The sequence below is a fragment of the Poecilia latipinna genome, unplaced genomic scaffold, assembly GCF_001443285.1.
Source record: "Poecilia latipinna isolate Pla-1442-1.1 unplaced genomic scaffold, P_latipinna-1.0 Scaffold539, whole genome shotgun sequence".
Taxonomy (NCBI): domain Eukaryota; kingdom Metazoa; phylum Chordata; class Actinopteri; order Cyprinodontiformes; family Poeciliidae; genus Poecilia; species Poecilia latipinna.
The window spans coordinates 1-17,287 of NW_015113155.1; the positions used below are offsets into that span (position 1 = coordinate 1).

The window sequence follows — 17,287 nt, forward strand, 5'->3', positions numbered from 1 at the left end:
GCAAATGAAGTGAAAATAGAAGAGGACCGAAAACGGAGCCTTGCAGAACCCCACATGAAGGAGGAGCATTAAAAAAAGCAAAATTACGAATCGTGACAGTTTGTTGGGATGCTGTTGGGATGCTGACATCCACAGCAATATAAATTGCCTCCTTTGTTTGATTCCAGCATCTCACCCATCAGAGACGACCTAAAAATGATGCAGCGAGTACCGGCTTCCTAAAATGACTAAAATTAATCTTTATCTAAAAAACTGTCTGTTTAGCGATATGTCAGCATTCACAGAGGCATTAGTCATTTTTTATCATGTTGGCTTCGGTCCGGCAAGTAAAACTGACCCGATGTTAAGAATTGATAAGAAGAAAGAGCACATCTCCCCAGTTTTAAAGTCCTTCCTGTAGCTCAGAGAACAGACTTTAAAATCACTGAACAGTTTAGCACAAAATTTAAGATCTGCTGTTGCTGTCCAGACCTCTCAGGTCTTCTGGTTCTGGTTCTGTTCTGAATTCCCAGAGTCAGAACCAGATATAAAGCCTTACAGTCAAGGCTGGAAACCCACCTGCTTAGAGTTGCCTTTGATTAATAACTGGAACGTTGATCAATGTGTTTGATGATGATTAATCTTAATGATGGAATTTGACAGAATATGTTTATCACCTGTTTCAGAATTGGTTACAACGCACTTTGAAAGGCCTTTTTTGATGAAATGTGCTGCACTAATAAACTTGACTTGACGCTGTGTTAACTGCCATTTCTATGAAAGCAGGGGTTTTGACCTGGAACACACAGGTGTGTTGTCAGGATGTGAAGTAGAAAAGATGCCAAGGAGTTCAGTGATGCAGCCCATCAACCTCGGATGGGTTACAAGGCCATCTTCAAACCCATGATGACTGAAGGTCACCGTTTTACAGTGAAGGAGAGAGAATTATGCCGGGGGGGGGAAAAAACGTAGGACAGCTGCCAATCTTCCCAGGAGTCGACATCCCAGCAAACACACTCCAAGGTCAAACTGCAAAGATGAGAAAAACTGGAGAACACAAACACTCCATCTCAGATGACTCAGGCCTCAAATAGTTTGTAATATGTAAATACTCATTACTGAAGCACATTAAGAAAAGCAATTAACATGAGTAGGGTAATTGGTGAATGAGTGTTTTAAAAAAGGTACTGGAAAGATGTCTACAAACGAGCAATTAAAAGTTATTGTTTTTTTTTGATTGACTGCATAACAAAGGAAAAAGATTCACCTCATAAACCTCAAAGTCAAACACTTACCTGAAGGGTTATTGCATCTAAATCTAAACTCTACACTATTAAGCTCTGAGCCACTCCTTAGACACTGATAACAGCAAATTAAAAAAGAGATTCAAAACATGTTCTCTGAAAGCAGGACTCCAGGACACAAAGTGAAACGATGACATTTTTATTGCAAACGAAAGAACAGAAGACAAAATCTACCACCCGCTCATCTCTGATTCCTGTGAGACCTCAATCATTCAAAGAACACCATACAAAATAATTGGTCACCAACTCTTGCAAACCGATACAAAATGCAGTGAAAACCGGGTCTCTGCCTTATTGTGAGACAGGAGCCCGCTGAAAGCTTGTAAGATAACTAATAGTCCGTGAAAATTACCGACCTCATACAAAAAATAAGATTTTTCTTCAATAATAATAATAATAATAAAAAAGCCAGCATATTTACAGGAAAATAATATTTTCTATGAACCTGGCTCACCAAAATTCCCAGTGAAACATTGCTTTATTACAATTTTCCCAGTAACCAACTTGTTACATGTGTCCTTTTTAAACTCTGTAAGGCATGATAATAAACCTTTTGTCAACTCTGCTGCCTTGGCAACAGCAAATCTTAAATATGAAAGTTGGTATACGTATTAAAAAAGGCACATCTGCCCTTTTTTGAATAATAATAATAATCTTTACATTAATGCTTTCAGTATCTGTCAGCTTTTAAAGTTTCTGTGCATTGCTCAGCCCATTTAAGGCACCAGCTATTCAGTAGGGGAGTCCAGAACAAACCCAGAACGACAGAGAACAACTAATCCCACGCTAATACTAGACATAATATGTACATGTAATATAAACATTAGTGATGGAACTGGCAGCAAATAGCTGCACACGCAACCAGCTGGTGAGCAAGAAACCCAAAAACACAAAAAAGGTAAAGCAAGAACATAATTTAAAATAAAAATCATCCATTAAATCAGTGTTGCTTTAAAACCCAAACCAAGGCTGGAGGGTATAAAAGCTGATTAAAAAGCTGAAGGTTTTGAGGTGAGGACAGCTCCTTCCATGTGGGGCCGCAGTGGCAGATGTGTGGCGACGGCGCAAGTGAGAGCCGAGATTAAAGCAGTTTATTCTGAGACATCTAAACCCTTCGACCCGGAGCCGTGCCATGAGAAAACCAGGGGTGGAGACGTGCGCCGGAAATCTTTCAAACCCCCCCCTGACAAAAACAGAGGCCTCGACCTGAATCCATTATGATGTATGCCTTCTGGTTTTAGCTTTGTTTGGTCAAATTAAAAGTCTTAATCAAACATTTTTATATCTGACTAAGATAAGCTCAATAATAATAATAATAAAAAATGTTAATTTCAAAGAATTTTATTTATTAAACCAGAAATTGGAATTGCCCATTAAACTTAAGAGCTGGTTTGCTGCTTTTGGCTTCAACAACTGTTGGCAGGAACCAGCAGTAAGTCTTTCACGTCGCCTCTAGAGTAATTTTGGTCCGCTCTTCTTTGCAGATTTGTTTTTAACTTGGCCACCTCATATGGTGTTAGAGCACAAATGGGCAACTTAATCGTCCCTCCTGCAGTCTTAGCGCCATGCTCAGGAGGAGTGTGCCACGATCGGACAGTGAGGAGTTGGGGAGGGTTGTCCGGTCAGATCGTCAGTTCCTGAAACCACACGAGTAAAATCCTGTAAAAGCGCATCCAGGATCAGTGCTTCCCCGCCAAACCGCGCACAGGGTAAAAATAACTTGCAGGGTTTGATGGATCTTGTCTCATAAGACTGCGGGAGAATTAAGTTAATATCACAACATCTCAATTGAATTAAAGACTAGAATTTGATCAGGGCATTCCAAAGACTTCACTTGATTTGTTGCTTTTTTTAGTTGTGCCATTTAGAGGTGAACTTGCTTTTGTGGTTTTTGTATTCAGTTTCCAATTTATTTTTCACCTGAATAAGGCTCAATTAATTATTAGGGTCGCTAACTGTCAGCTGAACATTTTCCTTCAGCTGTTGTGCTAAGTTCATGGTTCAACCAAACTCAGCAAATCATTCAGGTCCTGAAGAAGCAAGGGCAGGACCCGAACGTCACACTACAAACATCTGAGGGCTGCTTGTTGTTTTTATGAAGTATTTTATTAGTTTAACAACAGAAGTAACAGGATACACATCCTCCACGAAGCTCCACTTTTATTTAGCCAGTTCACAGAATATCCTTCTAAAAGTCTTTCTTTGGTTTTATCATTTTGTCACCTTCCTAAAATAATGGCCTAAGTCAAATCACTGCCTCATTTTGTCAAAAAATAATTTAGGCAAAAAAAAAAAATACTTTTGTCAAAAAATGACAGACCTTTATTTAGGAAGGTGACAATATTCTTCTAAAGTGAGAGGGTTTAGTGTTCTTTTCAGCTCTCTTGTGAAAGCCATTTTTACTCAGTTTGATTGTTATGATGAAATCATGAACTCTTACATTGAGTGAGTTAGCTGAGGCCTGGATAGCTTTAAAGTTATTCTAGAAGGGTCACCACTGTTCCATGTCACCTCCATATATGATAGCACAGTTAGCTGGAGTCCCAAAGCCTCAGACATGACTGGAAGTTTTTCAGGGCTGATAGATCTCAGTGAAATTGTTTCTAACTAGTAGATGTTCATTCAATTTTAGACTAGTTCATGTTGTCAAACAAGTTCTATTAAAGTGATTTCACGATTCTGCAGCTCTGGCAGGCAATTTGTGACTTAACAAAGGATGAAATGTCATTGACAGAAAGAACCAGATTGTTTTGGATAGCTGTGTTTTGATCTTGCCATGTTTGTCTGATACCAACACTTGAGAAACACTTGTTTGGCAAAAGAAAGACTTTCCTTTCTTTTTGGTTGCGGTGAAACTTAGCAAAGGCCACTCTGATCTCTGTATCAATCCTGAGGAAACAGAGCTAAAGCTTTGAGTGGAAAAGTGTTGGGACAAACCAAGCAGGAAAAGATGAGATCGCTGATGATGTCAGCTCTTGTTTCAACTTAGTTTCACAAGCAATGCTGCTTGTGGGGAAAGAAAGAAACATGTATCTCTTCCACAGGGAGCCGTTACACATCCATCCCTGACCTCCACGGTTCATATTTCTCTTTTTTTTACTCACAGATTAAGTTTCTTGTTTCCATGGCCGCTCCACATCCTCAAGAGGAGCCAAACCCCAACATTAAAGTATGCTCTGCAGTGATGTCAGCTTCTCACATCTCAATAATCCTATTTTCAAAAAAAGCTAAAAACACAGGGATCCGTTTGGCACTTCTGCCTCTCTTTTTGTTGCAAGTTGGAGATCCTGAACCTCGACGGCAGAATGAGGAGCAGCAGCAGTCAAACTGCTGGTGGTTTACGCAGCCCACATAATGTCAGATGATGACAGCCGTACCGCTCGCATCTGGTATTTATAACAGATTCCTTTGATCTGCAGTTGTAAAAAAAAAAAAAAAAGAAAGAAAAAAAAAACTTTAATGTCCAATTGGTCTTAGAGACAGAAATCAGAAAATATTTAGGAGGGAAAACGTAAAAGACAGCAGCGTAGCCTGGTATCAGGCCTCAGCAGGGAAACAGGGGCGGTTCTGAAACTTACTGAGAAGTTTAATAACAGAGCTGCACTTTTTTATGACTGCATGATCTTATGTCAATAGCCATATCAGTCAATTTGGTTTCAGTTACTATCAAACCTCAGTTTTACACAACTTGAGATTGATGGTGTTTCTATAACAGCCACCGCTGTGTAATAGTTTGGATTTGGCTTTAGTGATTTGGATTCAGATCTGAAGTCTTATTACCAGATCCTTACATATAATCAAGCCTCATTTCATCAGTTTGCAAAGAAAGATTTGCTGGTTCCCAGAATGACATAGTTTTCTCCTTGAATGTGATCAGCCGACTTTCAAAAGAAAAACAGTGTTTTTCGATGGGTGAGCTTAGATGCTATCATTTTGTGTTGACAACACTCTTTAGTGTGGAAGTTGTTAGTGGGTGAGGAAGAGCTAGGAAGCTATTTTCAGCATCAGCGAGGTGTTTAAAAGTGAAGACAGCGGCAGAACAGAGTTATAAGAACCAGGAAATCATTTTAAAGTGATAGGAGGACGGCTAAAGAGAAAACACAACAGGTGCTCTGATTGGTTCTTTGGAGTTTTTAACCTCTGTTATAGAAAATGTTGAATTTGGAAATGTTTTCTGGAAGTCTCAGCCTAAATGTAAGGATTTACATTCTTTTGAATAGGATCACAGACTGCCGTTAAAGGCACTAATTCAAGATGCCAAAGAAAAGTCTATGACTATTTTATTTTTATTTTCAAATTCTTTAGTAAACTGTCTTTAAAGGGATGCACAAGTATAAATAACAATTTGGGCCCATATCGACATCCAGTATTTATAACATTGTTATGGCTGATTACCGTTGTTAGTTCCGATTTATGGTGCATCCTTAGTATAATATTATTGTAGCTCTCTCACATGTTACACCCCTACTGATCCCAAACATAGATAACTAATGATTGAGGAACAAGGAAGTATTTTGAAAACTATTATGTGAACTAAATCTTCTTGGCATGTGGAAGTTTTAAAAACACAATCTGTAGATTACACTAGACTTTAAACCATGTCAGTGTTCACCTGACAGGAGAGTCCGTTGAAAATATTGGGGCAGCTGAAAATACTGAGAGCAAATGATCAAAACCAGACAATAGTCTGAATGAGTTCACTGACACTTTCAGCAAATAAAGCACTTCTAAAGTATGGATACTGAAGAAAAAATAGACAATAACTAACAGATTTGTCTTCCCCTGCTCCACTCTTAGAACCAGATCAAAACTGTTTTGTCTCCTTGACATGGCTACACATCTGTACTTAGTCAAAATAACAAGAACTTCTGGCAGATATGTGCTTGTGATTTCCAAGGTAGAAAAAACTCCCAACAACAACAACAACAACAAAAAAAGCCCAAGCTGATAAGTGTTCAGGCGGAGTTAAGGTTGAAACAAAATTGATTATTCTCTGTAGTCAGGCACAGTCGACTCTTGCAATCATTGCTTTTTCATCAGCTTATCCGTTTGAGTTTTTCGATGAAGCGACAACGATAGGAAACAGCTGGAGGAAGAGGAGGAGCTGCCAGTGACGTGCTGCACGTCTCCACAGGCTGAGATGCTTTGACTGAGTCCTGCAGCCGTCTGACTCAGACTTAAAGTCAGATTCTGGTGTCAGAACTTATTTTTAATAAACTGCTTCAAAGAGCAACCTGAGTCTATGTCCTTTGCACACTTCTTTTGAACTAGAAAAAACAAAAGCACTACCAAAAAAAAAAAAAAATGCTGTTATGACAACTGTGGGTGTTAAAGTTTTGGGAGCAGCTGACAGAATAAAGGTGTTTTCCACAGTGTCTTGATCTTGAGGTGTGTAGGTGACATGGTGAACGGCTGATGACTGAGTTATGATCCCAAACATTGTTCAGTCAGGGTGTGTGTTAGGCATGGGCTGGTACCACGATCAGGGCGGAACAGGGTTCTAAAACCACTTTAAAATGACACAAAAAATCTATTGTTTAAAGCCTTTTCAAAACGATGCTCGAGAAAGAAAGAGAGCATAGCGTTGCCCCTCCTGCACTTGTTGCTAAGTTCCACCAGTCAGCTAGCTGAAAAACAATTAAAAAACTTTCTAATGCTTTTCTCTCACTTAAAAAAAACTGAGTGCCCCACTTCTTGTATTAAAACTGCAGTATGTCACTGTCATAAAAAATATGTTTTTTTTTTACATTTGTCAAAACTGCTACTGTGTTCTAACAGTATAATATGAGACAGATAGTCTATGAAAAAATCAAGCTCCTCCACATCCTCCTTGTGGTCTTACAGCCATCTGCAGAAACACACCACTCCCACTCAGCCAATCGGAGCCAGGAGGAGGGTCTTGGCGCAGTGAATCATCCTTGTGTAAATGCTGCTTTGCTTGGGCAGTAGGACGACTGGGAGGAGCCTGAATTTTTCAAAGATTATCTGTCTCATGTTATACTGTCACGAAAAGTAACAGTTTGAATAAATATGTAAAAAAAAAAATTAAATAAATTTTTATAGAAAAGATACATAGAGCAGCTTTACGATATCTTTTCACCACAAAATGACAAAAATTGTTGCTTTTTGTTTTTAAATGAAAGCAATCATATAATTTACTTTTCTGAATAAATAACATGATGTTGTGCCATTTTTTCCCCCTCCAGTTAGGAAACCCTGAGATTCTCATACCGGCCCATGCCTACACTGCTACATACTGAGATCCATTGCTTTGCTTCACCCTTTGTACGACGCCCCAGCAAGTCTCCCTTTTCATCTCGTAAACTTCCCTTTCACTTAATGATACCTTTGTTTTTTAGAAAGCATGCAATATAATTTGCTTTAAATACTGGTTTCAGCCATAATAAACTCTTCACTTGTGTGTGAAAATGCACAACGATCTCTCATGAGATAGTTTTTCTAAATGCGGCAGAAGTTGTGAGGCTTCAGGAGAGAAAAGCCCGTTCGGTCTGCGGAATAAATACTTGGACAAAGAGGGCGCGGAACAGCCGACCGTGTACGAAACAGGTGCAAACACAAACCAGAGGGCAACAAAACCTCGTTCACATTGGTTCGACACGTCACCGTAGGCCAAAGCAAAAACAGGTCATATCTTTTGAGGCGTTCCAGCTTCGTTGCAGCTCATCGCTACAAACTTGGAAGTACAATCCCCAGAAAACATCCTTAAGGTTAAGTGGTTACAATCAAGGCAGAGCAAAACCATTCAAGAAGCTCAAGGTGAAAGCTTAGAAGTTTCATTTCTGCTTCTAAAATAAAACGATGCATCCTTTGAAGTCTGTCACTTGTTCACTTAATCTCATTTGGATGTTTGCCATTTTGTCCCTAGTTGTCCTCAAACATACCACTCCCTGCGTGAAATCACAGATCCGTCCATGTGCGACACGTAGTCGCTGTCTGTACCGTTTTCGTAGCAATCCTCCGGAAGGTAGGGGGAGCCGTTGTTAACAATGGGGCTGTGCACGGGAGGCCCGCAGGGGTGCATGTTTTGGTTGTTGTAGTGGTCTGGGTAATAGTTCCCCTCCTTGGTGACCCTGGGGCAGTCCCCCCTGTCGTTCCAGTCATCCCTGTCCTTGCGCTCCGGAGTGTAGTCGGGGTAAATGATGTCCCCGCCCAGTTTGGGCTTCAGCTCCTGGCTGCCCTTGCTCGTCTTGTCCCCGTAAACCTCCTGCAGCTCGTGCGGCTGTAGGACGTCTAGCTGAGACTCCTTCTGCATGTCGGAGGGTCCCAGGTACTGCTTGGTGTAGTAGTCCCCTCTGAAGGTCCTGCGCTGGCGCATAAAACAAGCGCCCCCGAGGATCAGCAGGAGGACCAGGAAGAGAATGCCGCCCACTGCCCCGCCGATTATGGTGCCCAGGCTGCTGTCATGGACCGAGGCCAGGGTGGGGGAGGTGAACAGGGCTCGGCGACGGTCCACGTCTGTTCCGGTTCCGGACGCGTAGCGGATGGGGGAGGCGGTGGTGCTGGGGGCCGCGGTGGTGGGGGGGGGATCTGCAGGTGAAACAGAGAGAAAAGACAGCGAAGAGAGTGAGAGGAGAGTCATAAAACCTGGAGCAGAGGAAGGCTGCACTTTGTCTCCTGTAGCAACTGACAAAGCAAATGTGGCTGTTATATGAATTTATAACCCTGTGGAGAGTTGGAGCTTCCGCTGAAGATCTGAAACTTAAGGCAGAGCTCCACAGCAGATGTACACACACTCAACTTTTATGTTTATCAGATTTTGTCACATTACATTGACACGCTACATGGATGTAGTGTGTCAACTCATGGAAATGTGAAGTTGTGAAGTGGCATAAAAATGATCAACTGAACAGTATTATGTCCATCCACACTGACAGACTGACAGGGTGTAAAGATCTACAGCTCATGTGGGACATTGACGACTGGACAACTGATACTCAACTCACCCTATAAATCTGGCTATGACAGAAAAGTGAAATGAAAGCCATTAGAAGTCCTGTTTATAGTTTTTTAGAAGCCATGGAGGGGACACAGTCAATGTGAAAGAAGATATTCTGGTCAGACTTGAGCAAACATTTTGACCCACTTGAAAAATGTTATTTGTGGAGGAAAACTAACGCTGAACCTCAGCCTGAATTAGAGCAGGGCAATTTGGCTGAGAAATGTGTCAATGTAAGCATTCTCAATATCAATAATTACTGCTTTGGTTTTTCTTCTAAATATCCAAAATACTGTCAAACTGGTGATGTGACCTTTCCTCTTTTATTCACAATTTCCTCTTAAACGGTTGTACTCATTTTCTTCTTTCGCTCCAGTCCAATCTTTTTTTATTTTTAAGCAGCTATGAGGCACGGTGGCAAAACCTAAAACTGCTCCAACATACTCAGGCACACTGTGTGTATTCTGTGAATCACAGACGGTTGAGGTTTCATAGTCGAGTGTACCCACTGCATACATTTCTTGTGACAAATTCCTTCATTTCCCACAATCCAAATGGACATTAGCAAGTTTGATGAGCTTGTCGGGCGCCTATCCCCGTTTTTTCTCCAGCAGGGCAGCAGAGCGTGGCAGTCATCGTACATGTCTTTGCGACTGGTTGTGCTGACTAGAGGATTAACTTGGTGTTGCCTACGAAATAGCTCAATGTGAGTGCTGTTTGCTGCAGAGCGGCTTCCTGTGTGAATCAGTGCATCACCGAGTATGTGAGTGTAAACATTTACTTTGTGTGGATGTGTCGGGTAGACGTCCGCAGTGAGTAAGTACGGACCTCAGAGGAGTGAAGTATACCAGGGTAGTTTGTGGGGCAACATGAAAATGCCACTGCTCATGTTATTCAGCAGGTTGTTGCTAGGTAACCAAAGAGTGAGTGAGTGAGTTGATGCAACCAAGTAGCTAGCTTCGCTGGCCATGAGAGGTTGAGCGGTTAAAAACTGTCCTCTGCTTACATCCCCCAGAATGCCAGAGTTCAGTGAAATTATTAACATTCTTTTGACCCATTTTCCATTGATACTGATCATGTGCCTATCACGATAGATGTTGATATTGTTTTATTGCCCAGCCCTTGCCTGAATATACAGATTTAAGGTTGGTTGGTTCAGACTGGTTCAGCTTCCAGAAAGACAAAAAGACAAGGAAGTTCTTTAGATCAAAGCATGTTCATGTTCCAAGGGCCCAGTCAAAGTACAGAGCTAAAGGCAAATGATAATCTGTGATAAATCAATGTTCATCCAATCCCACTGATTTTAGGCTAATTGCAAAGAACAGGTAACATCCTAAAATCTCCAGCAGAGTTAACCTAGTATAAACTTTCCACTAAAACACTTCCAACTGTAACATAAGGTAGTTCTAAGAATTCAATGAGGTCCTGAAAACAAACGTATACCATCAAGATATCATTTGTTTCTTTAAAAAAAAAATCTGAAACCATGTATTATGTTCCTTACAAATATAGTATCAACACAACACACTGAATGTTGTCATAATAATGCAATAAAAATGTGAAGGAGCAGAATGAATAGATTTGGGAGATGCCATAAGTATTCAATGTCAGGCTGTGTCAGGATGAGAGACAGACAGAGATGGTCTACCTGCTTCCTTTTCTAAAACCAGCCGTAGGAAAGATATGTGAGAAGACAAAACCTGGAGAGATCGATGCAAGGTTCCTGAATCTGATTTTGTCCTTCAGCTCTTCTGAACACAATCAGTGCTGCCTGGAGATCAAGGTCACGTTAAGTGCCTCTATACTGACCTGGAGCCTGCAGGTCTAACACTACTTGATGGGTTGACAGGCAGATCATAAGCCTGAGTGCATTTAAGACACAGTCTGGGCCTTTGTAGAGCCACAATTATTGCCACAATTGGTTGAGTAAGAATCTAATTACCTGAAATTGCACGCGGGGATCAGAGGGAAAGCAAAGGTAGACCCAGAATAAGGTTGGTGAACTGAATCGTTATCAGTTCACTTTGCTTTTTCAATTAGCATAATTTCATGTAGGGACTAGAATTCATGTAGTTGACCGTAAGCGACGTGGCTAGAAACCACAAAGCTGCAGAGATGAAATGGGAATGTGAAATGCTTGAAGGGGGCAGGGAGTATTATTGAGCTCAAACGGGTCATCTCCACAGGGGATGGAGGCAAGAGAATGCATGCCCAACACTCCAGATTTGACAAGAAAAACAAGATAATTGCTCTGTGCAAGTCCGTTCTGGACAGGATGTCAGCTGTGCTTTCATTTGGAGCAGGACCTTCCCAAAGCAGGCCGTTTGCAGACGGGAGCCTGGCGGCGCCTTTCAGGACTCCTCAAGGTCTCTCAACGGCGGAGAAGCCAGAAGGACTGTGATCGTTAGAGGAAAGCAAAGTCCAAAACTGGGTTGAAGAGAAGCAGAATATAAAGGAGTGAGGAAAAGTCAAAATAAAGCAACACAAGCAATGGAGAGTTCTCAGGATCCACGCCCTAACTTTATAATGATGAACCCAATCTAATAAAAACACAGGAAGCAGATGGGAGCAGCTCAGTTTTCTAGAGGTTTTGTTTCATCATGACGTAAATCACAAAAAGTATTCGTGCCCTCCTGAACATTTTGCCACATGTTGGCTGATGTATCTTTTACGTTCCACTTCACAAACCGTTTTGCTGCTTCTCCGTTGTCGAATTTCACTCTGACCGGTTAAAGTCTGGTTTAGTTCTGGTCAAGTTGGGAGTGTCTCCATTAGAGTATGTTCTTCGCTACAGTGGGTGTGAATACGGGCAGGAAAGTGGAAACATGGGTGGGGCTTGAGAGTGCAGAAGCTGTGGTCGATGCTCTGATGTCGTTAGCAGCGACACTGAGCAATGGAGAACATGGAGGTTGTGGTTTTTAAAGACTCAAATAAACCAAGATATTTCATTTGGTCTAATTGAAATTCATTGCTGGCCCAAACATAATTCAGACCAGACTTTTAGTTATATGGACAAATACAGACACATACATCTATGTTGTGGCACTTTATAGAAATAATTTTAAATATGTGCAGCCTTTTGGATTCAGGTAATGCAGTCAAAAGATGTACAATTTCCACATATGAACTTTATTTAAAGATTATGTATTTTCCAGACACAGTATATAACCCTATTGAGTTACTATGTTGCCTTCATTTGTTAGATACTATGTCAAATATGACATTTTTATAACATGACTTATGAAGAAATTTATCTTTGCAAATTAACACCTTCAATTTGGGCTTCTGTCTCTTCAAAAACTCTTGCTTTTTCTGAAACTCTGTTTTCAGGAAGTCATAACAACATGGCTCCTTCATTAACTCTACTCTATTAACAACGTTTTGACCAGCTTTTCACTGAGAAGTAGCTCCTATAATGAGCTCAGCAGATGCTAAGTTCCACCAGCTGCTAATTGCTGCTGGCTAGTCTAAAGGAGCTGAGTGGGGGAGTCGTGTGGGAGGAGTGGCGCTGCAGGAGCGTTGGACTCAAACATAGAAAGACAGAGACAGCAAGTAGATGAAAAATGTTTAATAAAAAATGAAGAATAAAACTTACAAAAATAACATGGAGCCAGAGAAAAACAAAAACAGGAATCCAGGGAAAAATGACAGTCTGGAGTCAAAGGGGAAGTGATGGGATTTAATGAGAGGAACCAGCAAGGAGTGACTGAGGATGAGTTATATATATATACTGGTGAGGTTGATTACTTGAACAAGGAACAGGTTGATGATTAAAAACGGGTGGCAGTGTGAGGGAAGAGAGCGGAAGGCAGACCGAGGAGAGAGTGGGGAAATGGCCCAGGGGCAAAGGAGAGCACATAAACTGAGTAACTAGGAAAACAAATCTAACATTAACCAATAACTAGACATTAGGAAGATAATACAACTAAAGCAACTACAGGACTGAATTAAGGTAAAACAGAGCTGATCTAATCAATGAATAGAAACTAAGGAACAGAAATTATAAACAAAAAACCCTTACAAATTTAAGAGAGGTTTGTGGTTGCAAAATGGCCAAACATATAAAAAAATTAAGTGTGAACAAAGCCTTCTAATTGCATCAACAGGATCAAATTCAAATGAAAGTAAATCCTGTTTGGAGAGTCAGTGAACTCCACTCTCCCATTACTTCACAGTTTAATCTATAGGTGTTGAGCTGAGCTAAATAATCGGAGCTGCTGGTGCTCCAGTGCTGTAGGGGCACAATCTACTGCTGAACAAAGATGTTTTATGGAGTATAAACACAGACTTCTGTGTGCTGCAAATCTCTCAACCCAATTCATTATGTCCTGCTGTGTAACCTGACCTTAACAAAGCATAGTAAAAAGGCTACATGGGTGAATACTTTGCTGAACCAGCAGGGATAAACAGCTTCTTTCTTATCTGAGTCATCTAATGTTGCCAAAACCACAACACTGGAAACTTTCAGTCCTGATACTCTTTATCTGGGGCCCGTGGTCCTCCTCTGTTGCCGGGGATGTGTGAAAGTGAATACTGACAGGGACATTTACACTAAAGCTTAGTTGTTCTAGGGACATTAATTACTGAATTTTATCCTACATGAGAAAAACTTGAAGCAAAACAAAAAAAAACAACAACAACAAAAAAAAACACAGTTGAGAAGATCTGGTAATACGTAACCAAACTGTGAGAAAAAAGTTAAAAGTACCTTGAACCCAGAAGTTGACATTGTGAGTGCTGCGATCAATGTCATTAGTCACCTCGCAGCAATAGATTGCAGAATCATTGCGCTCTAGCGGGCGTGTGAAAGAAAGGCTGTTGTTTGAAATCTTAACACCCTCTGGCATGGCTCCATCCAACCTGCACAGAAACCAGAGGTGACATATTTTAGTCTGCGTCATTTAACAGACAAAAACTGAAAAGAAAAATCCAACTGGCTCGACCTTGTATTGATTTGTATTTTGGTAACTATTATTATGTCAGATAAATTACATGAATTCTTCCTTCAGATGTAAGGAAATTGTCTATAAAGGAAATAGTTTCAGTGTTTAGGCAAAAAAAACTCAATTAAATTAGCTAACTTATAGGCTGAGTAAATGACAAATGAAGGAACATCAGATTTGTAACTTTTAAAGCACAATGATAGAATTCACATGACACCAGGTTTTATCCTGCTCAAAATGGTGCATCTAAATTTTCACATTTTTTTCAGCTAGCAGTCACCTCCACTTAGCTGACCTGGAACTAATGCTAAGAAGGTCAGCAAACAGCAGGAAACAGTTTTACAAAATCAGACCCTGGTTACCATTTAACATGTAACCAGCTGATAAGATTTGTAGGATTACCCAGCTAAAATATTAACAATATCATAATAATTTTTTTAAGCATTCTAACTTTATTTTGTATCCTGCTAAAACCATCAAAACAGCACAGAAATAAAAATGTGTTCATATCTTGTGAACACTTATTTCACCAAATAAGTGTTCATAATATATGAACACTTTTGGGAGTGAGTAACATTTTGGGATAAAAAAATGTTCTGCACTAGTTTTACTACACTGCACCTTTCACTTTTTCCTAATATTGTTATGAAATATGGCTACTTTACTTTAAAATCGCTGGATACTCTATCCACTGAGTAACTAAATGAAGAACAAGTTTGTTTAATTCAAAAATGAACCAGACACACGACAGACTTTGTTTCTATACAAACTTTGTTGTTCTCACATTATGTTTTATCTGCTGAACCTGATTTGGAATTATTTTTTTTCATTTTAAGATACCAGCATTTGGTACACAAAACTTGTGCCTGTCTGATTTCATTTTTAAATATTTAATGAGACGTTATGATCAGTTATTCAGACTAGCTTTTTTATGAAATACTTTTACCTCAGCAAAAATATGTTAAAGTAGCGCTTCTCTGACTGAATTTTTCTTTTTCTAATTTGCAGAAAAATGTTTTTTTTTTCTTACTAAGTGGAATAAGTAATAATCAAAAAACAACACTAACCACCACTGCACATTTCTTAACACAAAGTATGGTATTCAAACTGTCAAAATTTCACAATAAAAGCTTTAAAACTATATAGAAGACACCAGGAGAGCATTGGTGAAAAATATTTGTCTGGACAATGAATTTAGTAAAGTGAAAAAAATACTACTAATCACCTCATGGAAATTCAGTATTCACCTATAGTACAGTATCAACATATGCTTTAGAAAATCCTAATAGACAATCACAATTAACTTAAACAAAACAACGATACAATCATTTCTATTTACATTATTGTCAATCTGCGCACAAATTAACAAAAAAAAAAAAAAAAAAAGAAAAAGATTTCCATAGATGAAATATTGTGGATATAAAGCAGCTTCAGCTAATATCTGTGACATAACAACAAGCTGAAAAGGTCAGAGCCACCAGAGCAAACAGTAAGCATGAAGCTTTTAATGAAGACGGAAAGCTGCCAACAGGCCGGCTGCTTTAAACGGGAACTACCGTTTAGAGTCTTTTATTTATAGCAGGGAGTCTTCCCAAAGGGTTCAGCACTACATGCAACAGCTCCAGTGTCCAGGCTTCAGGGTTAGACTATCAGTAATTTATAGATACAAACTTCTTCTTTTACAGCCAGGCAGGTTTAATAAGCCAATCTGGAACGACTGCAGCAGCCTGTCTCCCACGTCATGCTTGTTTTGACGTTGTGGAACATATTTTTTGGTCTGCATATCTCAGAAATACTTGCAGATTTTGGCATCTTCATATTTGCTAGCTGCCAACCAGCTCAAACTACCAATATATTCAATGAAGTTTTTACTGTACTCCAGTGGAAGATTTAACCTGAATATGATTCTTAAAGTGTTTACTGTCATGTTATACAACAGGGAAATATTTAACAACATCTCAAAGGTTTTTAGGGCATTGTGAATTTATATATTAGGACATTTTTCCAGACTCCATTCCTGCTGAGACAGTTTCACATGATGAGTATCTGGGGCCTTTTCGAGAATGTAGCTCCAATAGGAAGTATTAATGAGGTCCTGGATAACTCAAACCAACTCTGGATGTGTGCAGCACTTTATTTTAGCAATATAATAATATGTCAAGAATCCCTTTAGCAAGCTTTCATTTAAAATGCCGAAGTATTTCAATATACAGCATGCTCTACATTTTCTATGCACCCCTCTGTAAAATCTTTGAAATAACCTTTTAGCAATGCATCATAATATAATAATAAAGGATTTAGAATCTGAATTTTTATAAATTTGAAAAAAAACAAAAACAAACAAACAAAAAAAAAAACAATATTTAAAATAAATCGTGTTTACCATAGTTAATATTGCTGTGAATGTTACAGTTGCTGTGAATACCAGTACAAACCCACATTATGTCAACAGGGCAGAGCTTGGTTTATTTTCTATAATATTTCATGATATTTCAGCATCGTAATTGAAGAATCTTTGCCCATTCCTCTTTCTCCGGTGTCTAGTCTTCTCTTTAGTGAATCATTTCCCAAGTAAAAGACATACGTTCACCCAGTTTTAATGTAAAATGTCCCGGTACAAAAGGCATCTACAAGGGAAACAGGCTCACAGCTACGGCTGAAAAGATTCATTTGACTAATCATGATGAATCGATTGTTGAAATAATCATAGACTAATTTAGTAAATGAGAAATTGTTAACTAGACTACACAGACTAAAAAAAAGTCAATTTGTTGAAGGAACAACGTACTAAGAGCAGTAATTAGCCCAAAACAGCACAAGAAGTCTATATATTTTGGATTTAAGTTAAAAAAACACTTTTTTTTTCTGTAAATATGTTCTACGCAGAAGTCTGACACTGCTCAAATTCTGTAAACAAAAAAACATCCTATTATGCACTGGTTGCTTTTCAGTTATTAATTGGTTAGTTAAAAATTAGTCAACAGGTCAGCCCTACTCTATTGGTGTAGTCAAGCAAAAAAGACTGAGATTTTCACTGTCAGAAGTATTTCTTTAGCTGTAGATGTGTCATTTACTAAAAATGATAAAGTGTTCACTAAAGGAAT

The 17,287-nt window shown here is 39.4% G+C and overlaps 1 protein-coding gene across 1 annotated transcript in view; it reads right to left on the bottom strand.

Moving 5' to 3' along the window:
* Nucleotides 1-1,406: 1,406 nt before the first annotated feature.
* LOC106952780 (nectin-3-like protein) overlaps nt 1,407-17,287 on the bottom strand; it is a 69,640-nt gene continuing 53,759 nt past the window's right edge. The window contains exons 4-5 of the mRNA XM_015041116.1: nt 13,949-14,100; nt 1,407-8,831 (exon numbers count right to left, since the gene is read on the bottom strand). Coding sequence (XP_014896602.1) covers nt 8,176-8,831; nt 13,949-14,100 — 808 coding nt within the window. The 3' untranslated portion in view covers nt 1,407-8,175. The remainder of the gene's footprint in view (nt 8,832-13,948; nt 14,101-17,287) is intronic.